The sequence below is a fragment of the Rattus norvegicus genome, chromosome 20 (assembly GCF_021556685.1).
Source record: "Rattus norvegicus strain SHRSP/BbbUtx chromosome 20, alternate assembly SHRSP_T2T, whole genome shotgun sequence".
Lineage (NCBI taxonomy): Eukaryota > Metazoa > Chordata > Mammalia > Rodentia > Muridae > Rattus > Rattus norvegicus.
The window spans coordinates 48,660,218-48,688,083 of NC_141553.1; the positions used below are offsets into that span (position 1 = coordinate 48,660,218).

Here is a 27,866-nt window from a genome sequence, read left to right on the forward strand (position 1 = left end):
GTGCTTTGTTGTTGGTTTGCTTTGGTTTTGGTCTTGCTGTTTCTAGAGACGAGGTCTCATGTGGCCCTGGCTGTCCTGGAACTCACTCTGCCTGCCTCTGCCTCCGGAGTGCTGTGATTGAAGGTGGCTCATACCAGGTCCTGCTTTTCAAGACAAGTTTCCAAACAAAGCCTAGCGCTGGTGCTGAAACAAGATCTGTCCCAGAGAGCTGACCACACAAACACCCGTCTTGAACACAATAAAGGATGGTGTCCGTCTCCCATGCAGTGCCCACTTTTAAAGATAAACTGTGTATACGTGTTGGTTGTACACACTTGCTTCTCAGTTGAGTTCACTGTGTAGCTCGATGGTTGTCTTAATCCATTCTGCGTGGCTGTGACAAAATACCTGAGACTGAGTTACTCATGCGGAGAGGGTCAAGTGGGTGTGCGTGACACTCCCAATATCACTGAACAAATACACCCATTTAGTTTGCCATTCTGGTGACTAGAATTCGAACAGAATGGAGGCAGTGTCCTGGCTGAGAAGAAGTGGATGTAGAAACTGCCAAAGTATAAGGTAGTCTCATCTGTAATAACTAAGTTATAGGAGACCCAGTTCACTCCCAGAAAACAGCTCTAATCCTCTCATGAACGTGGAGCCCCGTGACCTAACTACTCTATTGGCTCCCACCTCTTAGAGGTTCCACCTGCCACACAGGGGACCTTTGAGAGCCAAGCCAGACCTTAGCACTGTGTCTCTCTTTACAAGACGTTTGTGTTCCTATCAGGAGATCACAGTTAATCTGCCTATGAACTCTAGGCTTTCTTGCACCTCAACTGAATATATAAAGGAATGATACCATACCGTTTTCCCACTGATTCCTGAGAAGGGATTTGGGTGGTGTGCGTGTCTGTGCATGTGTGTGTGTGTGTGTGTGTGTGTGTGTGTGTGTGTGTGTGTATGTGTGTGTATGTATGTGTGTATGCATGTCTATGCATATGTGTATATGTATATGTGCATGTGAATTTATATATGTGTGTGCCTGTGTGTTTCAATTATTTTTTTTAAACAACAGCAATTCAGAAGTCATAATTTTAGAAAGTAATTGTTTAACATTAGCCAATTCTGACATCAGCCCTAATTTTGTTTATGGTCATCCAAATCTGAAAAAAAAAAACCAAAACAAACAAACTATATAATGAAGATATCAACATTGTATCTAACCTGTTTCCTGAGTTTTTCATCTACAGAATGAAAGATCAGTGTTTAGACACTACAAACTCCTACTTTCAGTCCGTTTGCATAATAAATATTTAAGCTCAGATAGGAACTGAATGTGGAGTGTAATTGCACTGTTTAATCCAAAGGCTTTTCTAACATCATGGAGTACTTCAAAGAGTTAAGGTTGCCTTAACTGTGGCTGTGCAAAGATGTTAATTGGTGGAGATTTATGGTTTCTAGGGCCTAATAATATTTTCTAGGCACACCTCGTTTTGTGTGCCATAAACCCAATTTGAAAGGCTAGTAGGGGGGAAATAGGAGATGTTTTTAGAACCTGGCTGAACAACATTTGAACTAAAATTTTACTTTTTGAAAAGGAAAAAGGAAAGCAAGTGTCACAGTTTCAAGTTGCATCACTCCTAAATAAAGCAAACCTTTTCTGGACTCGTGGGGAGAGACGGATTGTGATTGGCGATTACAGCTTAGACTGTTTGACCCCCATTGTCTTAAAGACTTGAATGCTTGGTCACTAGGAAGTGGCACTGCTTGAAAGGATTAGAAGGTGTGGCCTGGTTGAAGGGGATGTGTCACTGAGTGTGGGCTTTGAGGTTTCAAATGCACAAAACAGGCCCAGAATCTCTCTCTTTCTGTCTTTGTCTACCTAAGGATCAAGGTGTAAAACTCTCAACTCCTTCTCTAGCCGCCATGTTTGATACCATGATAATAATGGACTAAACCTCTGAACCTGTGAGCCAGCCCCAGTTAAACGCTTCCTTTATGAGTTGCCTTGATCATGGTGTCTCTTCACTGCAGTAGAACCTTGGCTAAGACAGAATGTTTTCTACCCTTCTTGTATTGTATGAGAACACAGTGGAGTTGCATTGTGGGAACGTCATGGCAAGGAGCCCGTGGGAGAAGGCGAAGAGGAGTCAGTAAGTTTGTTGACTCAGGTGCTGGACCACGGCCAAAGCAACGCTCAGCACCTATGGCTCCACGGGAACGGGCAGTGCGCCTCCTGTCTGGACTTGGGTTGTGTATTTCATAATTACCTTAAGAGCATGTTTATTAAGTTAAAGAACTGTAGGTGAGCAGACAGTAATGGCAGCGGAAGCTGAGAGGAGGAGCTCCACTCCACTGAACAGTGGAGCACTCCCCACCCCAACCTGTTCAGTCTCTGCAGTGTGGCCTGAAAGGTCACAAGAGGCAGCTTGTGAACAGTCAAAACCACACTTCAGGGGCCAATGCATAATGGCATAGTGCTAAGAATGCTTGTCGTAGCAGACTAGTTCTGTAGAAATTAATACTTTCCCTCAAACCTGAGGAAACACAAAACCAAAGCCCTGCCCCGCACCGGCAGGCGGTGTCCTGCATCCTGCGGAGTCCCGAGCCTGTGCTGTGCCTTCGTCACCACAGACCAGGAACATGCAGGCTTTCCCTCTCGCAGATTTCTGTCTGAAGTTACAGTGCATCTGTTACTTCTCCCTCTGGACTGAGTTTCTCACTGGCAGAAGGTAAAGCCAGCCTAAAGCAGCAGAGGACGATTTTAACTGCATGAAGTGGCCAAACTGCAGAGCTGGTACCAAAAACCTGACACTCAGATTCTATTCTAGCACTTTCTTGCTTATTGTTTGTGTAGGTGCAAGTGTGAGGATGTGGTGTGCTCAGGTTCACGCTTACACACACACACACACACACACACACACACACACACACACACGACAACTGGTGTCCCTCTCTGTCACTTCCGCCTATCCCCTCAGGATGGATGGGTTCTCTGTCCTGTCCCCTCCCTCGGCCAACACTAGGAGGCCTCTATCCCTGGATTTCTCTGTGGATGCTGAGGTTTTGAATAGAGTCTCATACGTGTACAGTATATTTTGATCATGTCTCCTCCCCCAATCTGCTTCACTTCGTCCTTTTCTTCCCATTCTGCATAATGTCCACTGAGAGATGGGGTGGATGCACACCTTGTGAGGGTAGGGAGGAAGAGTGGGCAGTGTTTGTGAGCATCTGAAGGTCTTCGCCCTATCGGTGCTGGGAGGGTCAGACACTGCTGATGGCAGATGTTGCTCTAGAGCAGTGGGTCTCAGTCTGGGGGTCACAACCCGTAAGCCTTCATAGGAGGTGCTGCGTGTGCTGCGTGTCACGTGTTTCCTTTACAACTCACAACAGTAGCAAAATTGCCATTGTGAAGTGGCAACAAAAATTATTTTATGACTGGGGGTCAGCATATGAGGAACTGTAGTAAAGCATTAGGAAGGTTGAGAGCCACTGCTCTAGAGGTTCTGGTGGTGAGCAGTGAGTTAGCCCTGTTGATGCTCATGTGTGATAGGGTGTGAGGGGGAGGAGGTCCCTGGGAAGCCAATAGAGACGGTGTGTTCTCCTTTGCTCAGAAGTCACATCTTTGCCTTTTTCCCCAGAGGTCACCACCATACCTAGGATCCAAAGGTTCTTCCTGTCATATCACTCCTATGTCAGCTTCTCCCATTCCCTTACGTGCAGCCCCTCACTGTCCTCCCATTCCCTTACGTGCAGCCCCTCACTGTCCTCCCATTCCCTTACATGCAGCCCCTCACTGTCCTCCCATTCCCTTACGTGCAGCCCCTCACTGTCCTCCCATTCCCTTACGTGCAGCCCCTCACTGTCCTCCCATTCCCTTACATGCAGCCCCTCACTGTCCTCCCATTCCCTTACGTGCAGCCCCTCACTGTCCTCCATTTCCTTTCATGCAGCCCCTCACTGTCCCCATTCCCTTACGTGCAGCCCCTCACTGTCCCCATTCCCTTACGTGCAGCCCCTCACTGTCCCCATTCCCTTACGTGCAGCCCCTCACTGTCCCCATTCCCTTATGTGCAGCCCCTCACTGTCCCCATTCCCTTACGTGCAGCCCTTCACTGTCCTCCCATTCCCTTACGTGCAGCCCCTCACTTTGGTCCTCTAGCTGAAGCACAGGTGTATGGAGAACAGAATTCAGTCTGCATTAAAGGAATGCCTGCCGTAGTGCTCTGAAGTCAGTATGTTTAAATCATTATTCTTATTTAATTAAAATGTATCATTTCCCTCTCTCTCCTTCCAGCTCCTCCCATGCCCTGCCCTACTCCTTCTCAAACTTATGGCTCTTTTTATTAGTTATTATTGTTACATATATGTCCACAAATATGTAAATGCACCTGCCGAGTCCTGCGAGTGTAGTTGTGTGTACTTCAGGGCTACTGGTTAGCCCACAACCATTTAGGAGTCTCGTCCTGGGAGACTAATTCCTCTCTCGCAGCAGTCCTTAATTACCACAGCTCTTCATCTGAGGCGGGGGCGAGAGAGAGAGAAGAACCACATCCACTTGGGCCTGTCAGCTGGGGCCGTCCCTGTTTAAGCAGCTGTATTGTTAGGGTTTATGGGTGTGTGTGGCTTCCGTATAATATTTAGAAGACAAGTCTTGCAGTAGACTTCCTGCTCTTAGAATCCTTTTGCCTTGTCTTCCTCGATGCTTCCGAGCCTTGTGTTATGTTGCAGATGTATCAGTTGGGGCTGGGCACCTCCTGGTTAGTTGTTCTCTGCATTTGTGACCAGCTGTGGCTTCCTGTCATGGTCTCCTCTGCTGCAAAGAGAAGCTTCTTTGATGAGGGTGAGAGCCACACTTACTGGTGGGTATAAGGATCCGTATTCAGAAGGGGCTTAGGAAGTTTCCTGGCCTGGGAAAGTAGCAGTAGTGTGTTCTCCTCCAGGACCCATGACCTCACAGGCCATGTGTGGTTAACTAAGTTTATAGCACAGCTTGGCACTGTTTCCTTCCTGTTAGGAAGGCCTGACACCCAATCAGACTGCTGTTGGCTGCCATCAAGGTGTCAGTGCTGCTGTACCTCTAGGGGTGTCTTGCCATTGCTGGATCATAGGCATCAGAAAGCAGAGGTGTGGGATAGCCTGGGCTATGCAGTGACACTCACCAAATGAGAAATAGAGCAGAAAAAGGAAAGGGATCTGAGAGTGGGTGTGTGTGTGGAACCTAGGTCACGAATGCTGTAACCGTGATGCATTACCAGGCGAGTTTGCGTGCCTCTTTCTCTGCCTGGTACAGCAGAAATGAGGGAAGCTGAGGGGCAGCAACAGGGGTGTGCGAGGCTGCAGAAGAGGGAAACGAACGGAGCCCGAAACACTAGTGTCCTAGTTAGCATTGTGAAAAGACACCATGGCCAAGGCAAGTCTTAGAAGGCATTTAACTGGGGACTTGCTTACAGTTTCAGAGGGTGAGTGGGGAGCACAGCGGTGGGCAGGCAGGCAGGCAAGTGCTAGAGCAGTGAGAGCTGTATGTCCTGGTCCTTAGGTACCAGGGAGAGGGGCGGGGGAGAGGGGGAGAACGGTGTGGGCTTTTCAAACCTCAAAACTCACTTCCAGTGATACACTTCCTCCAAAAGGCCACTCCTCCTATTCCTTCTCAGTTTTACTCCCTGGTGACTAGGTATTCAGGTCTATGAACCTATGGGGGCCATTCTCATCCACACTACCACAACAGAGAATGTTCAAATTGGGTTGACAGAGAGAGGGAGAGGACAGGGAGGGAGGAGGGAAGGAATGAGGGAGGGGGAGGAGAGGATGAGAAAAGAGAAAGTTGTTTGGAAAGTAAGTAGAGCTGGGGTACATAGCTTAGTGATAAAATGCTTGCCTAGAAGTCTAAGGTTTTGATCCCAGCACTCCCAACCCCACCACCCCCTCAAACATAGTGAACTTGAATTTTCCCTGTATTATTTAGGATATTAGACTGCCGCTGTCAGAACTCTAATATACGATTTTTTCCGTCTCTTGCTCTCACTGGGTGTATGTGTGCATGCAGGTACACTTAACCTTGTGTGCCCTTGTGAACGTCAGAGTTAGACATCAGCTACCAATTCTTTATTGTCATTTCCCCTGTGTTTTGAAACAGAATCTCTCAGCTGAGCGTGGCTTCCCAGTTTGCTACATAGCCTGGCTCCTGAGCCCCGGGATCCTCCTTCCTCTGATGTCGCACACTGGGGTTACAAGCCTAGGCTCCCACAGGTCATACTTACTGACCACTGATAGTCACTCTGCGGTGTGTATAATCGTGTGGCTCTCACTGTATGCATGGCCATTCCCGTGTGTGGGTGGAGACATTTAAGGAAGGAGAAATTGAATTTATCCTGGGAACTGAGTTGTTGAGTTCTAATGCTAATATCTTCTGAGCCATCCTGCTTCGCTTCTGTTTCCTTATGAATGACTGACAGCACAGTTCTTCTGCTTATCATCTTAGTACTGTATGGAAACAACTGGAAAGTGAGAGGCAGGATTAGTAAATGCTTGTTCTTAATTTATCATAAATTATTATTTCCTCATGGCAACCTGACAGTATGAAGGTGCCAGGCTACTGGGTCTGTGGAACAGTGAGTCCTTGGTCTCTAGCAGGTTATGTTGTGTTCTCAGGACCACCCTGTGATGTCTGCCACCTCAGTGTTACAGGTAACAGACATGTAAGGCACAGTGAGGTCAAAGAATTTGCTAAGGTTGGAGCCCAGACTTTAAAGTTCTGATACCCTCTGCCTCTCTGTGCTGCCGTAAGCTCTGAAGATAACTGCGTAAGAATGCGTGGCACAAACAGCTAGATCTATCTGCAAAAGAGTAGTCACAATGAAAATAGCCTTATTTATATTATGAGCATCTGTCAGGGTTGCCTTAGCAATGCCACCTTTGTATTTGATTTCGTTTTAAAGTAGAAAGAAACAAAACCTCTTGGGAAATAAAATTTCTTCTAATGGGTAATCAGTTGACAAAGATTTACTCATTTTTATCCATGTATTGAGTTTATATGTACCACGTGTATACCCTTCATGGAGATTGGGGCAATGAATCCTCCAGTGCGCTTACTTTCTATTTTAACTTGCTTACTTACATGGGTCATCTGTCTTCCCACCTGTCCACATAGCCTTGGGGAAAGTTAGCCCCTAAACCCATGTTCTTGTGGCACGCACGCACGCACGCACGCACGCACGCACGCACGCACGCACGCACGCACGCACGCACATGATATGCAGAGGGATTCGGGGTCAGACAGGCTGTTTCAAGAAGCCCGAAGTCTGGCCACACGAAAGGATTGCAGTGTTCAGAGCTGAGTGCTTATTGGGTGAACTTGAGAAGGGTCTAACTCACTCACCAAGGGAGGAGGAACAGGGTCTGCAAGACACACAGTCCTTCCTTCAGATGAAGCCCAGCAGTGAGCGGGATCTGAGTGGAGACTAGCAGTCACTCCCTGGACACAAGTGGGAGAGCCTGTGCACACGTCTAGGGGAGGGAAGACGACGGCATAAGCACGCTGGCCTGGACGGGATGGAGAAGAAGCTGAGGAGGAGGAGAGCAGTGAGGCTCACTGCCCTCCATAGATGCGTGCAAATGTCCCTGCTGTGAGCTCACTGAGGGCGGTCACTGCGTCACCATTCCACCTGCTGTGTGATGTCTTCCAAACCCACGTGAGCAGGCTCACCTGGCATCTTCTCTCCTCTGTGCTTCTGCTCTGCTCTCTGTCCTCTGTCCTTCAGTATGTTTTCCTGTACTTACTTCTGCCCATGGCGGTCTCCTGGATACACTTCCTAGGGACAGGACAGGCCCTGGAGCTCCGTTTCAAACTTGGTATTAGAAAAGTAAAACACCGGTTCCAAAATCAGAGCAGAGCTGCATTGGACTTGCTTGCCTCTGCCATGGCGTGTTGTATGACATGATTCTTCAAGGCTACTATGAGAATAGTGAACTCTGTCTCACAAGGCTATTGTGAGAAATTGTGCAAGGCACCCTGTGAGATAATTTGTGGATCATCAAGCTCTGTGCACTTGCTCTTTGTTCCTGGTAGAACTGTGGTCACTGATGTGGATGGACTGTTCCTGGTAGAACTGTGGTCACTGATGTGGATGGACTGTTCCGGTTCCTCCCAGGCCTGAGCATCTTAGGTTCCGGGACACTCTTTCCTTTGTGGCACACTTCTCAGACGGCCGGGCCTTGTAGAGGTCTCCTTCTGTCTTACCCAGTCCCAGGTGAGGGGAGAGCGCTCGAGCAGTTGGAGGAGAACCTCTTGACATGAGGGGGTTCAGAGGCCTTGGCTACTGGGAACTGACCTTGCCACCCTCCTAGTGCACCCCACATGTACAGAGAACAGAGGGTTGCTAGTGTGTTTCATGATTAAGTGCTCTGGGATAAAGAATTGCTCATGCCATCGTGGGCATTGATAATCCTACAGAATTTGTCTATTTCCCTAGAATCCACTCTTCTTACGGTTCTCATGTCTGTCCTCATGCCATACCCTTGGGAGATAAGATAAGCAAGGGCTTTCTTGTCAGCCCCTGAGGGCTTTAGAGCTGGGGTCTCATGCTACTGCTGGACTGGAGACCTAGAAACTCACAGGTAAGGAGAACATAATGAGAGACTTAAGTGTAGGAAAGGGTATGGCCTGTTAAACCCCATTGTATTTTCACCTATCGCTTGTTACAGGTGAGCAGTGCTTAACTTCTTGAGGGTTAGTTAACTTAGACAGACTTTGTTCCAGTAAACTGCATCTCCAGCTCTTCACTACCCAAAAGTAAGAATACACATCCTCTCCAGACCACACCTCTGAGAACCTCACTGAGTGCACACATCCTCTCCAGACCACACCTCTGAGAACCTCACTGAGTGTGCATCCTCTCCAGACCACACCTCTGAGAACCTCACTGTGCACATCCTCTCCAGACCACACCTCTGAGAACCTCACTGAGTGTACACATCCTCTCCAGACCACACCTCTGAGAACCTCACTGAGTACACACATCCTTTCCCAGACCACACCTCTGAGAACCTCACTGAGTGTACACATCCTCTCCAGACCACACCTCTGAGAACCTCACCGAGTGTACACATCCTCTCCAGACCACACCTCTGAGAACCTCACTGCGTGCACATCCTCTCCAGACCACAGCTCTGAGAACCTCACTGAGTGCACATCCTCTCCAGACCACACCTCTGAGAACCTCACTGTGCACATCCTCTCCAGACTACGCCTCTGAGAACCTCACTGAGTGCACATCCTCTCCAGACCACACCTCTGAGAACCTCACTGTGCACATCCTCTCCAGACCACACCTCTGAGAACCTCACTGAGTGTGCACACATCCTCTCCAGACCACACCTCTGAGAACCTCACTGAGTGTACACATCCTCTCCAGACCACACCTCTGAGAACCTCACTGTGCACATCCTCTCCAGACCACACCTCTGAGAACCTCACTGAGTGTACACATCCTCTCCAGACCACACCTCTGAGAACCTCACTGAGTACACACATCCTTTCCCAGACCACACCTCTGAGAACCTCACTGAGTGTACACATCCTCTCCAGACCACACCTCTGAGAACCTCACCGAGTGTACACATCCTCTCCAGACCACACCTCTGAGAACCTCACTGCGTGCACATCCTCTCCAGACCACAGCTCTGAGAACCTCACTGAGTGCACATCCTCTCCAGACCACACCTCTGAGAACCTCACTGTGCACATCCTCTCCAGACTACGCCTCTGAGAACCTCACTGAGTGCACATCCTCTCCAGACCACACCTCTGAGAACCTCACTGTGCACATCCTCTCCAGACCACACCTCTGAGAACCTCACTGAGTGTGCACACATCCTCTCCAGACCACACCTCTGAGAACCTCACTGAGTGCACATCCTCTCCAGACCACACCTCTGAGAACCTCACTGTGCACATCCTCTCCAGACTACGCCTCTGAGAACCTCACTGAGTGCACATCCTCTCCAGACCACACCTCTGAGAACCTCACTGTGCACATCCTCTCCAGACCACACCTCTGAGAACCTCACTGAGTGTACACATCCTCTCCAGACCACACCTCTGAGAACCTCACTGAGTACACACATCCTTTCCCAGACCACACCTCTGAGAACCTCACTGAGTGTACACATCCTCTCCAGACCACACCTCTGAGAACCTCACCGAGTGTACACATCCTCTCCAGACCACACCTCTGAGAACCTCACTGCGTGCACATCCTCTCCAGACCACACCTCTGAGAACCTCACTGAGAGGAAAGAGGCTCAGCAAAGCGCAGGTTAGTTGGAGGCTGTGCTGGTCCATTTGGTCCCCTTGATACAAACTCAGGTCATCGGTTAAGGGGGAATCTCAAGTGAGAAGGCGCCTCCATCCAGGTGGCCTATAGGCAAGTCTGTGAAGCATTTCCTTGATTAATGACTGATGTGGGAGAGCCCAGGCCGAGGTGGGTGGTGCCCCTAGACCAGGAGTACTGGAAAGCATCAGAAAGCATGTGAACAGGCTGTGGAGAGCGAGCCGGTGAGCCTTGCTCCTCTGCGGTGGGTTCGGTTCTGTCTCCAGTTCTGACTTAACTTTTCGGAGTGATGGATCGTGACATGGAAGTGTAAGCCGAGTACACTCCTCGCGCTGCTGATGTCGTGATGTTTATCACAGCAATGGAAGGCAAACCAGGACAGATACAAGTTTATATGGCAAATCACTTGTATATTCTCCTTGTCCAATAAGGAAAACAATAAAGTCCCCGCTTGATTTGGGGAAGAAACATGGGGGAAAGTTGTTGAAAATTAACAACATCTGAATTAATAATTCACACTCAAAAACCAAAAGATTTAATGCAGCAAAACCACTCCTCAAAAGGTTAGGAGGAGCATAGTTTTCCTGAGTCAGGTGTTTTAAATCTGGAGGCTAGTTGCTAGATTAAACTGTGGTTCCATGGTTGTCACCTGTGTCCCTTGGTCTTCAGTGGCTAGAAGTCTCTCTAAGGTGTGACCTAATGTGTGAGTGTTATAGGCCTTTGAAGTTGTAACCATAAGAAGGTTCTTCTCCCACAAGCCTACTTTCATATTCAAGGCTTCCACTGTTGCAGACCTGATATAATAAATAACCCTCATGCGTTGAAGTTATGTTTCATGATGGGCCTGCAGTCACTGAGAAGCTTAGACTATTCTCAGGTGAATGATTTAGACTCTGACATTTGGATTTAGTTCATTTAAACAGGCTCCTAATGTACGCTTTTGTCCTGTTCCGTTTTTGAGACAGGGTCTCAGTTTGTAGATGCGGCTGGTATAGAATTCACTGTGTAAACCAAGTTGGCCTAATGCTCAGTGAGATTTGCCTGCCACTGCCTCCTGAGTGCCAGAATCAAAGACAGGCCTCACCACCAGGCCAAACATACACTTTTGGAGGTAATGTTGAAACTCAGTTAAAGGTATCTCTTCTCAGGATGTGTGTGTGTGTGTGTGTGTGTGTGTGTGTGTGTGTGTGTGTGTGTGTGTACATGCATACATACATACATACACACACACAAATACACACACACATCAATAAGTGACTGGAGGTGGGGTCGTTATTTGTTTTGTTTTAGGTCTGGCTGTACTTGTGATCCTAGCCTTTGGGAAGGCAGGGATGGTCTGGGCAAGCTGGCTGGCCGGACTCGCTGAATTGGCAATCTCCAAGTTTAGATAGAGACCCCAACAAATAAATTGGAGCATGATAAGAAGCAGTGTCAACTTTAGCCCTCCATACTCATAAACACAGACATGTACCCACACATGCAAACAAATATATATGCCATATAACATACACAGACATACACAGTCATAAATAGACAAGTTAATAAATAAATAGTTCATCATTATACAATATTCCCATGGGTTTTGTTTTTTTGCTAGATCTATAATTTCATCTACCCTAGAAGTTAGGAAAAAATGTGCGTGTGTGTGTGTGTGTGTGTGTGTGTGTGTGTGTGTGTTAAGCTTTTGAAGGAAACATAGGGAAGTCTGCTTGTCTTTGCTCAGGTTGTTAACCAAGTACTTAAACTGGACACACACACATGTGTAATTTACATGCAAATATGTCCAAAGTCTGTAGGTTCACAATTGCTCCTCCAACAGAACAGTCACCCAGTTAGAGCTGTATGCCATCCTACCCTTCTTCCATGCTGTGGGCCTGGTTTGTTTGACTGTCAGGAGTTAGATGGGACCGTTGGTCCTAATGACAGCAGTATTAGGAAGAGCTGTGAGCCCCCCAGCACCCTCCCCAGGTGAGCTTCTATTGGAGAGACCTTGGGGAGCTTGGGAGCATGGTACAGATCACTCTCTCAAGAGGATTGTTGTATGGAGAGCAAGCCTGGCCCCACCCAGCTCTGAACATCCTGCTGGCTTCAGTCTGTGCTTCTGCCATGAAAGGGGCAGCCTCCTGCCAGGCGTGCGCCATACCACTTTAGACTTAGAACCTCTGAAACTCTAAGCTAGATAAATAACCCTTTTCTTCATATGCAGCCTATCAGCTCTTTCATCATAGTGACAAAACGTTGAGTAATAGCATTTCCCACTGAAAACCAAACGCTAGAGATGCTTACAACTGAGGGCTGGAGCTCTAGTGTAAGCTCTAGCTTGCTGTGCATGCAGAAGGCCCAAGACTCAACCCTGGGTCTGCCCCATCTCCCAAAACTGAAAAATGTTTTCCAAAATCCCTTTATTTAATCTGTGAAAAGCAAAAACTAAAATTCTACAAAACAACAGGAAAAAAGTCTGCCTTGAAGCAACCCTTCTCGTTCCTGCAGCGGCTGCTGCTGCTATGTTTTTGTTGATGGTTTTGAGGACTGGTAAGTTGAACATTCTAAGCAACTGCTCTCCCACTGAGCTGTATCCGGAGCCCTGAAAGAAAGATTAACCACAGTAACTGGGCAGGCTGGCACGTGACTTTAAGCACTCAGTAGAAGCTCTTAGGCCAGCCTGATCTCCACAGAGTTCTAAGCCAGCCAGGACTGTATAGTGAGATCCTGTTAATACAGCGAGCATGAAACATTAAAGAAAAATTAATTGGCTGGGCCACATCAAAATTAAATCAAAATTATAATCTTCAAAATAAAAAGATATGCCATAAATTCAAAGAAAATATTTAAATATTTGCAAGACATAGATCAAGCAAAGAACTTGCATTTGGAAGACATAAAGGACATGTATGGACAGATATGGTATATGCATGTGATTCCACACTTGGAATCTGAGATATGAGGATCATAGTTCAAGGCCAGCCTGAAATACAGAGCAAGTTTCAGACTACCCTGAACTAAATAGCAAGACCCAATCTTTAAAAATAAAACAATGGAAAAAAATTCTCAATTTACAAGAAGCAAATAGCTAACCTAATTTAAAATAAAAAAACAGAAATAAAATTAAACACAAAATGTAAAAAACCCTATCATAATGACAATATAGTAAGTTAGTATAGTTAATATGGTTAGAATGCTTGCCTAAGCAAAGAACCCAGGAACAGTTCAGTTCCTGTCACCGTAGTGGGGAAAGCCAAGACCAGTGCATCTCCATGAGTGCTGGGGCTCCCACCATGGTCTGCAGAGTGAACTGAGAGCCCGTCTCAGAAGCAAGCAAACCGTCATAGGGCCAAGGGGCATGAGGACTGAGGGAGTGCATGTGACTCTTCACTGCGTCACTGCATGAGCTGGCCACTCTCAAGAATGAGGGCTTTCCAGAAGAAATTCCTAGATAGGTAAGGCTTACCATGGCCTTGGGTATAAAGAATCTTGTCTCTCTTCTCGTGCCTTAGAATTTTTCACATTTTCTTCTAGCATCACTTTGCTTCTCCTTGAATTGAAACTATTTCCTGAGGATTTGCTGGTGGTAGACTTCTTAATCTCATGAAATGTGTCTTTCTCTTTTAATTTCTTAAAAGGTGGTCTCTTAGGCTCCAGCTCAGACGTTTATTCTCCCTCCAGGCTCTGAATACACAGTGCATCACCTCCTGGCTTTGGTTTTTCCTTTGTAGGTGCAATGCCCTTTCTCTCCTGTGAACTTTAAGAACTTCCTTTTTTTTCTTGGTACTTTTAATCCCATCTCTCAGGCCTGGTCTACATAGTGAGTTCAAGGCCAACCAAGAGTACACAGTGAGACCCTATCTTAAGAAAATAAAGACAGGAGACTGGAGAAATCCCTCAGATTAAGAGCGCTGACTGCTCTTCCAGAGTCCTGAGTTCAATTCCCAGCAACCACACGGTGGCTCATAAGCATCTGTAATGAGTTCTGGTGCCTTCTTCTGGCCTGCGGGCATACATGCAGGCAGAACAATTTATACATAATAAATAAATCTTTAACAACAAACAAACAAAAAAGCAAACAAAGCCAGAGAGAGTCTGTATTAATTTCTAGCTAAAGTGGAGCTAGAGCCAGACCACATCACACTAAATCACTGCTTGGTTTTTGTTGTTGTTTGTTTGTCTTTAAATTTCATATGTATGAATGTTCACGGATCTGTGTGTCTGTGCACCACTTTGGCTATAGAAGACAAAAGAGGGCATTTGATGCCTCGGAACCAGAGTTACAGAGTTTACAGTTGTGAGCCGCCATGTGGGTGCTCTGAATGGAGCCCATGTCCTCTCCAGAGCAGCCGGTGCCCTTCCCCATGGGCCATCCCGCCAGCCCCTGCTGCCTCTGGTCAGTGTTGGTGCTGTTTTGGGTTGTTTGGGCTTCGTTTCATGTTTTAAGATCATGTAGTAGGAAATTCAGCATCCAACTCCTCATATGTAATGTGTGTGAACGTTCAGGGAAGTTTGCCCCACAAGAATAGAGTTAATACATACGGGCAGTTTTCCCTGCCTCTTTTATAGGCTAGGCGTTTTTCCCGGCTGTGAGTCAGTCGGTGTAGTACGGTGGGGGCCGATTGGCTTTACCCCTGTGCTGCAGCTGGTCACTCGGGACCCTGTCAGCTGGAGTCCTCCTGCTCTTCATTTGCCTCCCAACAACTTCTATTTTTGTTTTAAGTCATAAATAGTTTACATGTATGGGTGGCTTGCCTGCATGTGTGTGTGTGTGAACCATGTGGGTGTCTGCAGTAGCCATGGAAGCCAGAAGAGAGCATCAGATTCCCTAGGAACTGGAATCCCAGTTAAAAGCCACCATGTGGGTGCTGGGTCCTCTGCAAGAGCCGCAAGTGCTCTCAACCACTGAGTGATCTCTCCAGCCCTAGGTTTCTGTTATTTTTCCAGCTCAGTCTTTTAAAATCATATCTTTAGGGAATAGTCTTAAATGTTTTATGACATGAGTCAAAATCACTATTGTTATGTAGACGTGTGTCTTCGGGTTCCACTGCTGTGAAGAGACACTGTGACCAGGACAGCTCTCATAAAGGAGAATGTTTCACTGGGGCTGGCTTACAGTTTCAACGGTTCAGTCCATTATCGTCATGGCAGGAAGCATGGCAGTGTCCAGGCAGGCATGGCGCTGGAGGAGCCGAGAGTTCCACACCTTGATTCACGGGCAGCAGCAGGAGACTGACACTAAGCCTACTTCAAACATAGGAGACCTCGAAGTCTACCTCCAACACACTTCCTCCAACAAGGCTCAGCTCCCACTAGTGTCACTCCCCGTGAGCCAAGCATGCACACCCGTGAGTCTTCGAGGACCACACCTGTGCAAACCACCACAGCCTGTGCCTTAGTTCCACTTGTGGGATGGCGGTGCTGTTGGGGATGCTGGATACGCAAGCCTGTTACCATGTTCCTTGCTCTTTTTCCTCTTTGGTGTGTGTAGAATTACAGGCAGCCACCACACCCACTTGGCATTTCTGTGAGTGAGCATCTCCCCAGCCCCTTGTTAAAGTTTCCTATCAAGTAAAAGTGACTTGTTTTCCAGAGACTCAGACTAAAGATTTGGGCTTTTGTTTTTTTGGGTTTTTTTTTCTTGGTCTGAATATAATATATACTTTGACATGTAGATTCTCTAACATTTAATTTATGTCATTTTTAAAAACTTATTTATTAGATTCCATCTGAGATTATTTTAAAAAATGAATTAGGGTGCAGTAAAATTCTGTATCTGTAGTCTCCCTGTGATGTTCTCACACTGCTATCTTTAGGAGTGCTGGAACCATGTCAGGTGGTGTGTGTGTGAGTGTGTACGTGTGCGTCCGTTTGTGCTCACTAAGCTCAATTCTTCCTCTTCCTCTCAAATCTCCCCTAGCTGATGCCATGCTTAGAGGCTACAGTAGTTTCTCATATTTTAAATGTGTAAAAACAACTTTATTAATTGTTAATTTAAATCTTCACCTCTATTTTTCTTTAATTATATGATGTTATATTTTATTTACACTAAAAATAATTGTACTCATTTAATTATTCTTAGAAGACTCAAGCCCGTTGATTTCTCCCTAGGGTTTTATACGCAGCACTTGTAACACAATGGGAAATAATTTTAGATTCCTACATATATGTCGCAAATAGTTCAAAGCTAGATAAAACATATGTCTACAAACATAATCCCCCAAGCCCTTTAATCTGATGCACTCTCAATAGAGACAAAGAGATTAATTAATTCTCTCTGCCTATACCTTAAAACTGTTCACAGGGCTCAATGCGCAAAAGCGCTTGTCACCAAATCTGGCAGCTTGACTTCCATCCTCAGGACCCGTGTGTGGTCACAGGAGGGAACTGACCTCTGCATGTACCTGTGCGCATGCATAGACATACAAATGAGGCAATAAAATGTAATTTAACAAGATGGACACCATCTATCAGAGATTGCATGGAAAGCCCCACAGGAAGAATAGGAAAAGGTGCTGACAAGACTGGGCTGTCCCTCCCCATCTCTCCTGAAGGACATACGCTCACTGTGCAGGGAACGGAAGCAGCAGAACACAGTGGTAAAGAAGGCCTCACACTGGCTGTGCAGATTTGACCAAAGTACTTACTACTAACCTTAGCCCCTTCTGGTTCTCTGTTTCAAAGTGAAGACAGCGTCTGCAGAAGGATTCCGGTCGGCATTCACTGAGTTAGAACAGGTGTCAGATGGCGACCAGTGCCTGGCGCCTACTGACTACATAGACTACAGCCAGTGCCTGGCGCCTACTGACTACATAGATTACAGCCAGTGCCTGGCGCCTACTGACTACATATACTACAGCCAGTGCCTGGCGCCTACTGACTACATATGTTACAGTTGTTTTCTGGACATTCGCAAGTCTGAAACCGTGAAATACAGTCTCTGAAGTCAGTGTTAGATGCATTCGTGTCACAGTCTGGTACGCAGTCAGTACAGCGTGAAGCTGTGCTCTTTCCACCGCTCGTCTGCTGCTTAGAGCCGTCCTCAGCCCAGGCAGGCCTGTCGGGAGCAAGGGTACTTCATGTGCGCTCATCACTGTAGGAATTAAAGAGGAGAGCCTGGGGGCTCAACACTTGTAAGCCTGATACTGAGAGACGGACCAAGCCTAGGCAAGAGGGAGGCAAGTTTGAGAGCAGCTGAGTGGTACTTTGAGATGTGGCTCAGTGAACGAGCACCTCCTAACATCTCCAAAGCTGTGGGGTTCCAGCCCCAAACACTGAAAGTAAAGACAAAGGAAAGAGAAGAAAGGAAAAGGCTGTTTGTCTTATTCTCAAATGCTATAAACTGGAAGAGATGGCCTAACCTGTAATAATACTTCCCTAACAATTGTGGAATATGTTACAGATTGGGGCAGCATTGCTGAAACTTCTAGTAATGTTTAAATGAAATAAATTATTAAGGTTTAGTAGTCCAAAGAAAACTTGAGCTTCACATAAATCATCTCTTTTCTTTTTCTTTTTCTTTTTTTTGGAGCTGGGGATCGAACCCAGGGTCTTGAGCTTGCTAGGCAAGCACTCTACCACTGAGCTAAATCCCCAACCCCAATCATCTCTTTTCTAAATGATATGGTAATGCTACCTTTTTTGTCAATTTAACATGGCCTGGTTCTCTGTGACAACAGGGGAGCAGGATGACATGCAGGTATGTCAACTTGTAAATAAAAGGGAAAGCTGGTGTTCTACATGCCTGTTCCCCATCCTTGAGACCGTATCAAAGCAAAGAACTCTTGCTATTTTCTTTACTTCACTATTATTAGCGAACCTGTGTTTTAACATGTCTGACGGATTTAGCAAATAATGAGTGATCACAGCAAGTCAAGCCAGTCTACTTAAAATATTACAATTTAGGGAACCAAAAGTAGCAATTGTCAGGAGCGGGAGTTGGGGTGGGGAGGGCTGCTTAGGGTTTCATATATGCTGGGCAAGTGCTCTCCAACCAGCCATGGCCCAGCAAAGGGTTTACAGTACCAAGAGAGACTCAGGCCATTGAAATGGCTCAGCCTGGAGGCATTCCCACTGCAAGCTAAGTGACCTGGCTTTGACTCCCTTCATAATCACCACCTCCTCCACTTCCCCACCCCACCTCCCCACCCACACTACCCAGCCATCCATCACCCATGGACAGGTAGTATGCCAAGAGCTGGATCCACAAAATTAGCCTCTGATCCTCACACCCACACCATGGCACATGTGCCCACAACACACATCATGCACACATCATGTACATACATGTATACAAAAATAAATTAAAGGGAAAATTAAACGTAGCCCCTGTGAATTTTTACAGGAAATACTGGAAATTGCTTTAGAATGCTTTCTAAATCTGGCAAGACAAAGCAAAGTGAAAGAAACTTGTCTTGTTTATGTTTCTGCCTGTATTGTCAATTAGCATCAGTGTCTGAGGTCTGAGAACACTGTAATGACAGTGATATCAGTACACTCTGAAAGCCTCTCCAGAATCCTTAGGAAATCTGCCCAGGGAGGCATGGCGGGCGAGGAAAATGATAGAACTGGGCTGCCCTTCTGGCTTTGTTTGAAGGTTGTTTTACCCATGCCTTATATTTTTGGAAATGGCAATTTTAGTGTATATTCTATTTAATGTATATTCTATGTGCCATATAAAGGTGAAAGAAATTATTGGTACTATAGTAATGTATTTTGTCAAGGGCTGCTGAAGAGGTTGTTATCAGTTACTTTTAACCTGGGACAGTGTATCCTGTTTTATAATTGTGTTTTGCTTTGACATTCGACACTATATAATTTAAAAGAAAAAAATTGAAGGTTGCACCTCATTGGTATCTGGAGCAGTTGAATATTTCGTGTTTGTCTGCTCTGTGATTGGCTGCAGTGTTGCTAGGCTTTGTGTTTTGTTCTTAGAGAAAGTTAAGAAGCTGAGGCCACCCATTTGAACTGCACCCTGCGGCTTTGCCCGCCCTGCCTTCCCCTGCCCCCACCCCCATCTCCTGAGTTCGAAAATTGCATTTTAACCCATCAGTTTGTAAAGCTAACATACAGTATCTTAACATTTTTAAGTTCTAATTGTGTGTGGTGCACAGATTAAAACACTAGTATTTAAGTTGTTTGAATGTCCTTGTATTTGCTGACATAAAACAAGTTCTAAGTCATAGAGAGGAAACACATTTTTAAAAAACTATTATAAATACTAAAGACTGTCTGGATGTCAGTAATATCTTTATTAATAAGAACAAATCCAGAGGCTCATCTCTTTGGGTTTTTGTTTTTCCAGTTGATAGTTACTAGGTCAGACTTTGTGATGTTGGAGAAAGGCTGTAAGTAGCCTATTGGTACTTGTCTCTGAGGGGAGCGTTGGCTTTATTCTTGTCTTCTTGAGGACTAGGAAGGCTGGCGGCCTTCAGGGCAGGCTGCAACTGCATTGGACTGCTGGAAAGCGAGGCTTCTTTGTAGCTGAGCAGAGCCTCTGCACAGAGCTGCAAAGCCTTTTCTCGTCCAGGCTCTCTGTGGCATTGATGGCTGTGATCAGACTTCCCCAGCTGAGTTAGAGCAAGCAGATATCTGTGGAGCTCGCTGGGCCTTAAGACCTGACCCAAGTATGACTCTGAGTTCGAGGTACAGATCGTGAGGTGCGTCACAGAGAAAACAACAATTCAAATACATTTTAAACATATTCTTTTTTTTTTCTTTTTTTTGGAGCTGGGAACCGAACCCAGGGCCTTGCGCTTGCTAGGCAAGCACTCTACCACTGAGCTAAATCCCCAACCCCGTAAACATATTCTTTAATCAAGCAATGTGACCAAAATTCTTTCATAAATAATGTCTAAAACTATACCATTTTATGAACAAATGATTTCTTTAGGTTGAAGTAAAGATAATTATCTATCAAATCAATCAGTGAAAATAATGAGAATAATTTATGTTGTAGGCAATTTGAAATTAAGTTATGGATAGTAGTTCCATATGATTGCAGAATTTTCTTAAGATCATGATATTGAAAAAACTGTGCTTACACAGATAACAATTAGTTTTGTGTATTTTTAAATTTTTATTGTGTGAGTTTCATGCATTTGTATAATGAGTTTCAGCCATTTTCACACTCAGACTCACACCCTGCCTCAGTCCCTTCTTTTACACTCCTGCCAGGGCCTTCCCTCAGCAGCCCCTCCTGCCTTCACAGCTTCCTGTGTGTGGTGTGACCCCTGAGCTGAATTAGAGTTTCTTACTGGAGCATGGGGAGAGGTTATTCACTGTGGTTTTCAGTGAAAGTTTGAGTCTGTTGTGGTGCTGGGAGTTGAACTGACAACCTTGCTGCGTACTAAGCGGGCACTTAGCCTTCCCCAGGCGGCCACAGCTCTTCTTCCCTCACACTGTCAGAACTCTGAGGTTGATCCAGTGACCAAGATGCTGTCACAAAACAGAGATTCGGGATTTCAAACAACTTGTAATCTTTTATCATCCTTGTAAAATCATACCAAAGGCTGACGTGTGCACCACATAATCATAAGGGGCCGTGTAGTCATTTCTCTGGCTCAGAAACTGGCTGTGCTGTGCTTTGAGGCACAAGGGCTAAGTGAACAAATGCCTGAACTTCTGACATCTTTTAAAGAAAAATGCCCCTGCTACAGTAATAGTCCACTACTACTGATGGTGTCCATATATACTGCTCACGGTGATGTGGGCAGGCATAAGTGTTCCTTAGCCTAGAAGACCAGCCCTTGGGAGATGAGGACAGGTAGATCAGAAGTCCATGAGCAGTCTAGGTTACATAGCAGGTTTGAAGATAGCCTGGGCTAGATGAGACCTGAGCTCCCTCCCCTGCCCTCCCCCAAAAGAAAAGAAAAACAAAAACTCCAAAGACTAGGGTAGTAACAATCTGTACCCCATCTCTGAGACACAAGCAAGAATGTTCACACAGGTACTCACAGAGATGGAAGAATGTTCACACAAGTACTCACAGAGATGGAAGAATGTTCACACAAGTACTCACAGAGATGGAAGAGTGTTCACACAGATACTCACAGAGATGGAAGAGTGTTCACACAGGCACTCACAGAGATGGAAGAGTGTTCACACAGATACTCACAGAGATGGAAGAGTGTTCACACAGGCACTCACAGAGATGGAAGAATGTTCACACAGATACTCACAGAGATGGAAGAATGCTCACACAGGTACTCACAGAGATGGAAGAGTGTTCACACAGGTACTCACAGAGATGGAAGAGTGTTCACACAGATACTCACAGAGATGGAAGAGTGTTCACACAGGCACTCACAGAGATGGAAGAATGCTCACACAGGTACTCACAGAGATGGAAGAGTGTTCACACAGATACTCACAGAGATGGAAGAATGCTCACACAAGTACTCACAGAGATGGAAGAGTGTTCACACAGGCACTCACAGAGATGGAAGAGTGTTCACACAGGCACTCACAGAGATGGAAGAGTGTTCACACAGGCACTCACAGAGATGGAAGAGTGTTCACACAGATACTCACAGAGATGGAAGAGTGTTCACACAGATACTCACAGAGATGGAAGAGTGTTCACACAGGCACTCACAGAGATGGAAGAGTGTTCACACAGATACTCACAGAGATGGAAGAGTGTTCACACAGGCACTCACAGAGATGGAAGAGTGTTCACACAGGCACTCACAGAGATGGAAGAGTGTTCACACAGGCACTCACAGAGATGGAAGAATGCTCACACAGGCACTCACATAGATGGAAGAATGCTCACACAGATACTCACAGAGATGGAAGAATGCTCACACAGGCACTCACAGAGATGGAAGAGTGTTCACACAGGTACTCACAGAGATGGAAGAATGTTCACACAAGTACTCACAGAGATGGAAGAGTGTTCACACAGATACTCACAGAGATGGAAGAGTGTTCACACAGATACTCACAGAGATGGAAGAATGCTCACACAGGCACTCACATAGATGGAAGAGTGTTCACACAGATACTCACAGAGATGGAAGAATGCTCACACAGGCACTCACAGAGATGGAAGAGTGTTCACACAGATACTCACAGAGATGGAAGAATGCTCACACAGGCACTCACAGAGATGGAAGAGTGTTCACACAGGCACTCACAGAGATGGAAGAATGCTCACACAGGCACTCACAGAGATGGAAGAGTGTTCACACAGATACTCACAGAGATGGAAGAGTGTTCACACAGGCACTCACAGAGATGGAAGAATGCTCACACAGGCACTCACAGAGATGGAAGAGTGTTCACACAGATACTCACAGAGATGGAAGAGTGTTCACACAGGCACTCACAGAGATGGAAGAATGCTCACACAGGTACTCACAGAGATGGAAGAATGCTCACACAGGCACTCACAGAGATGGAAGAGTGTTCACACAGATACTCACAGAGATGGAAGAATGCTCACACAGGCACTCACAGAGATGGAAGAGTGTTCACACAGGCACTCACAGAGATGGAAGAGTGTTCACACAGATACTCACAGAGATGGAAGAGTGTTCACACAGGTACTCACAGAGATGGAAGAATGCTCACACAGGCACTCACAGAGATGGAAGAGTGTTCACACAGGTACTCACAGAGATGGAAGAATGCTCACACAGGCACTCACAGAGATGGAAGAGTGTTCACACAGATACTCACAGAGATGGAAGAGTGTTCACACAGATACTCACAGAGATGGAAGAGTGTTCACACAGGTACTCACAGAGATGGAAGAATGCTCACACAGGCACTCACAGAGATGGAAGAGTGTTCACACAGATACTCACAGAGATGGAAGAGTGTTCACACAGATACTCACAGAGATGGAAGAGTGTTCACACAGATACTCACAGAGATGGAAGAGTGTTCACACAGGCACTCACAGAGATGGAAGAGTGTTCACACAGATACTCACAGAGATGGAAGAGTGTTCACACAGGTACTCACAGAGATGGAAGAATGCTCACACAGGCACTCACAGAGATGGAAGAATGCTCACACAGGCACTCACAGAGATGGAAGAATGCTCACACAGGCACTCACAGAGATGGAAGAATGCTCACACAGGCACTCACAGAGATGGAAGAATGCTCACACAGGCACTCACAGAGATGGAAGAATGCTCACACAGGCACTCACAGAGATGGAAGAATGCTCACACAGATACTCACAGAGATGGAAGAGTGTTCACACAGGCACTCACAGAGATGGAAGAATGCTCACACAGATACTCACAGAGATGGAAGAGTGTTCACACAGGCACTCACAGAGATGGAAGAGTGTTCACACAGGCACTCACAGAGATGGAAGAAGTGTGGTTTTCAGCTACTGAATTCTTAGTGATATCATATATGACATCTCCAGTTAACCCAAGTTGATAAACATTTGTAATATACTTTGTGAAAAATCAGTCCCAGGAAATAATAATTGGAGGGTTGAAGATGTTGCATATGGTACATAATGTGTCTGACTGCCCGGGAGTAGACTATAAAATGTGTGTGTGTGTGTGTGTGTGTGTGTCTGTGTCTGTGTCTGTGTGTCTGTGTGTGTCTGTGTATCTGTGTGCGTGCATCTCACTGGTCAGAGAGGCTAGCCTCCAACTGGGAGTCCTCCTGTTTCAGTCTCCCAAGTTCTGGAATTATAGATGTGCACCATCGTGCTCTGTCAGAAACATAGAATCCTTGATAAAATCACGAATTAAGTGACAAGGGTAGAATTTCAAAGCTGAAATAAAAATGTATAACTTGTGAAGTTCCTTAGCTCTTCATTTTGAGCTGGGGAGGACAGCAGCTAACAGGGACATATAGGCTACTAGGTCTCTTCCCCTTTTCGCTCCCTCCTCCCCTTCTTCTTTCCTCCTGGCCTCCTTTTCTTCCAGAACTGATTTACACACTAGAAAACTTCCCCTTTTATTATGCCCTGCAGAGACCCAAGCCACGCCACCCTCTCTCTGTGAGTTCCACATCCTATATCCTATATTGGATATTTAAAAGATTAAATGTATATAGTCTGCATTCAATAAATATGTATAAATAATTATGTGAAAAGCATAAATTTAAAAAAACAGTATTATTTCTTTCTTCTTCCTTCTTTCTCTACCCACACCCTTTAGCTAAAGATGAAGACGGTCTGCAGACTGAGTGAGGTTCTGCTGAGCCAGGCACATGGCAACGTTCAGGGAATGTTTGTAAGACGTAAGGACATACAAGAGGTCACCACATGTAGCCCTGTACCTATGCCCAGGCATAGGAAAGTATCTGCAACCGATACTTTCTTGTAAAACAGTAGACCTCAGAGGGAGATAAATGAAGAAGAAGTGGTCTTAACGATTAAAGGCCTCAAGTACAGATGATTAGAGTGTTGCCTGGCAACGCTCAGAACTGTGCACACAGAACAGGGAGAAAACACTGTTCCCACTCTCCAGCAGGCATAGGGTAGGAGAGGCACTGAATAGTGGGCAGAAACAAGTTGGTTTAAATTGTTTTAAATGTTATCCTTATCATTTTGTCTTTTAGAATCAAAATTCTCTGTCATGAGTAACTGTTTGGAGCTCATGATTGAGCTAATGGCCATGACTGTGCACTTGGCCCAAGCCCTAATTTAACCAGGTCCAGGGTTTACCCTGTGAGGAGTGGAGCTGAGAGTCGGGTTCCTCCAGGTCTGTGGGCTCAGAATAAGCACAAGGGAGTTAATTAGGTCTGAGGGCTTCGATGTGGCTCAGTAGAAGAACGCTTGCCTAGCGGGTCATCAAGATAAACAGGTTTCATATTTAATCTCTTTTGGAGCGAGTTTTAAATTTAGGTATAAATGAAGTAATAGCCCCAAAACCATTTTAAAATTTCACAACATCTGTCTATTCATAGTCTAGGACACGTCTTCTACTTACTTATGTTGTGTATTTAGTGTCTTAAGCTGCCTTTGACTTGTATCAGCACGTCCCCTCCAAGCCTTTGGGAGCTTTTAGGGTTGTAAAAGACCAATTGTCAATCCCCATACTCACCTCTACTGGACCTCCTAATACTTCCAATCAGATCTACTCCCTTTAATTCCATGATGCAGACAAGTGACTGTCTGCTGATTGAATGATACTATTTAACTTCATCTCAACAGAGCTACCTTCCTATCACTTCACCACAGATGGCCCTGTAGATAGTTAAAGCCAAGCTGGGTTACAAAATGTTCCAGGAGTCTTGTCAGACAATGGCCTGTACACAGCCAGTGTCTGACGTGCATGTACCTGCCTGACTTAACAAATGAGTTATACTTGCTGCTGGGGAACCTTGTCTTGCCAGTGCAAGGGGGAAAAAAACAGTCCAGAAATCAAAACAGCCTGGGAGTATCTGTAGCTTCCCAAGAAGGAGGGGAGAGGCTAAAAACAGAGCTAAACATGGGACAGGCTGAGCTGCCCTGCCTCTGAGGACATATGGCAGCCCCCAAGTCTCCAAATCTTTAAGAAAGCAATCTTGAACTGGTTGTCAAGCTCTATACCGAGCCAGTACTTTAATGGACACAGCACTTCAGAGTCTACACGCTACATGCTATGCTGGGGATGCACACAAAGGCACTGGACATGCAGCAGAGCTCAACATTCAGAACGTAAAGATGTGCATATCTAAGAGACAGCCTCGAGGATGTGCCTGTCACTCACAGTGAATGCCATGAATGTGCTTAGGCCCTAAGACCTTTCTCTTACCAGAAGAGGAGTACAGGTACTGTGCAGAGCAGCTAGTAGGTCTGGTGGGCACAGTCATGGTCAGGAGAGCATGAGGTCATAGGGGTCTGAGAAGAAATCCTAGAAGGAGTAACAGGGAGAGAGAGGGAGAGAGAGGCTCTGAAACAAAGACCCAGACCACCCACACGCCCCCTTACCTCCCTGAGCTCCACCTGAGTCAAATCAAGGCAGTATGTTTGCTTTCTGCCTGGTTTCTTTTCTTGCCCTGGAATCAGGGGCTCAAACTGCAGGAGCAGCAAAGTGTTACCTTTCTTTCCTTTCATTAGGAGAAACAACTTCATACAGTGACTGCTGTTGTGCAGTGTTTGTTTGTAAATCAGGAAGACGTGGGTTCTAGTTCCATATTGCAGTTTACTTTTATGGCCCAGCACAAATCAGTCATGGTTCATTGAGTTTCTGGTTCACAAATGTGAACAGTAGGGTAATGGAAGCTGCTTTATCCCCGCATGTGCTTATTGTCTGCCACACGGAATTGATAAATCGTTTCTGGTCTCTTCATCACCAGCCTGGGAAACCCAAACACATATTGTAGCACACTGAACTTTTAAGGAAGAAATGACTTTCAATCTAAAACCATCCAGGCTTTTAGAACACGGTCTACTTACAAGTGTGGGTGATAGCCCGTGTGTTTTAACTCCTTTGCACAGGGATTGAAACATAGGGCACTTGCAAAAGAAGAAACCTTAAGTAAGAGGGAAAAACAAAGACTGGTCCTCAGTCTTGCTGCTGTCAAAGCACAGAGTAAGTGAGAGTAATTAAAATTAAGTTCATGTTAAGGATGGCAGTGCACTCACAGCCCAAGGAAGAGAAGGACAAAGTGCTTCATTAGCAGGGCAGCTCTGTATTTAAAAACAGGAAGATACAAGTTGAAGGAGAATATTTTTGACAAAATTAGTAAGCAGAAGTAACTTTATAAACCAGCTTATTCTGCATGAAATATTTTAATAGACAGCTGGGAAGTTTTGAACTACATACATCTGACAGATCCTACTCGCACTCTTGGTTAAAGGCTGAAACGATTGCTAATTCTTAAGTACTTACCGAACACAAGTCTGACCCTGGTGAACGCACTGCAGATCTCTACTGTGAGCTTGGTTAGCAACCTGAAGCATGCGGTCTGTGAATGGCCACCGTCGGTCATTTGTTGAATTGTTTTAATAACTGTTTTTCTTCTACACTGTGCCTATTCCACCATACATTTGATTATAAATGTTAAAGATCCAATGAATTCAGAAAAGACTTGACCAGCAGAGCAAATGATTTGAGAATTGTCTTCTGGACTCCAAGACCCAGAGTGCAGTCTTCCTTCAAGGAGCATGTTACTACCTCCTAGGACACTGGTCCTCCTTCCATTGGCTCCATGCCACTCTCTCACCTGTCAGGGTTGCCCCAGCCACCTCTCTGACATCTCTCTGCTCCCCATTTTGCCTCATTCACTATGTTTTTCTAAACCTCAGCTAAATGCAGATAGAATGTTGCTCTTTTTTTAAACCTTTCAATAACTCCACAGTACCCTGAAGAATGAAACTCACTCCTTAATGAAAGTTGGATACAGCACCTAAAGCTTCTGAACATTGCCTCCTCCTCCTCTCCCTCCCCCTCGCTCCAGACATTTCCCTCATTTGACTTCCCTAAAACACTGCTGTGTCCAACCCTTTGCATTTGTCAAGGCCTGCCTCCCTGCTCCCAAATCTCCCCTGATTTTTTTTTTTTTTTTTTTTTTTTTACCAAAATGCCTCTGTTGATCCTCCCAAAGCTTACTGTGGCTGATCATGCCATGCCTGGACTCTGAGCATTCAGCTGGGGTCAGCCCA

The 27,866-nt window shown here is 45.8% G+C and overlaps 2 protein-coding genes and 1 long non-coding RNA gene across 6 annotated transcripts in view; 2 read left to right on the forward strand and 1 right to left on the reverse strand.

The window, feature by feature from the left end:
- Positions 1–27,866, forward strand: part of Sesn1 (sestrin 1) — a 93,098-nt gene that overhangs the window by 40,380 nt on the left and 24,852 nt on the right. The gene's annotated exons all lie outside the window — the stretch shown is intronic.
- LOC147998732 (uncharacterized) lies at positions 5,305–19,535 on the forward strand. Its single transcript, XM_087598714.1, has 3 exons — positions 5,305–5,444; positions 10,206–10,298; positions 16,980–19,535. The coding sequence occupies exons 1-3, from the start codon at positions 5,387–5,389 to the stop codon at positions 17,237–17,239; spliced, it is 411 nt and encodes a 136-aa protein (XP_087454840.1). The 5' UTR covers positions 5,305–5,386; the 3' UTR covers positions 17,240–19,535.
- LOC147998733 (uncharacterized) lies at positions 19,529–27,834 on the reverse strand. The gene is made up of 3 exons (XR_015645933.1): positions 27,094–27,834; positions 26,014–26,112; positions 19,529–20,732 (listed from the first exon to the last, which is right to left on the reverse strand). It is a non-coding gene; the product is annotated as an uncharacterized LOC147998733 (long non-coding RNA).

What these genes read in the sequence shown, in the direction of transcription:
- LOC147998732 (XM_087598714.1), top strand. Translation starts at nt 5,387, where the DNA reads ATGGCCAAGGCAAGTCTTAGAAGGCATTTAACTGGGGACTTGCTTACA. An exon ending in CTTGCTTACAGTTTCAGAGG is followed by an intron (nt 5,445 to 10,205) that starts GTGAGTGGGGAG and finishes CATCCTCTCCAG; the next exon opens with ACCACACCTCTGAGAACCTC. An exon ending in AGAGGCTCAGCAAAGCGCAG is followed by an intron (nt 10,299 to 16,979) that starts GTTAGTTGGAGG and finishes TCTGTTTCAAAG; the next exon opens with TGAAGACAGCGTCTGCAGAA.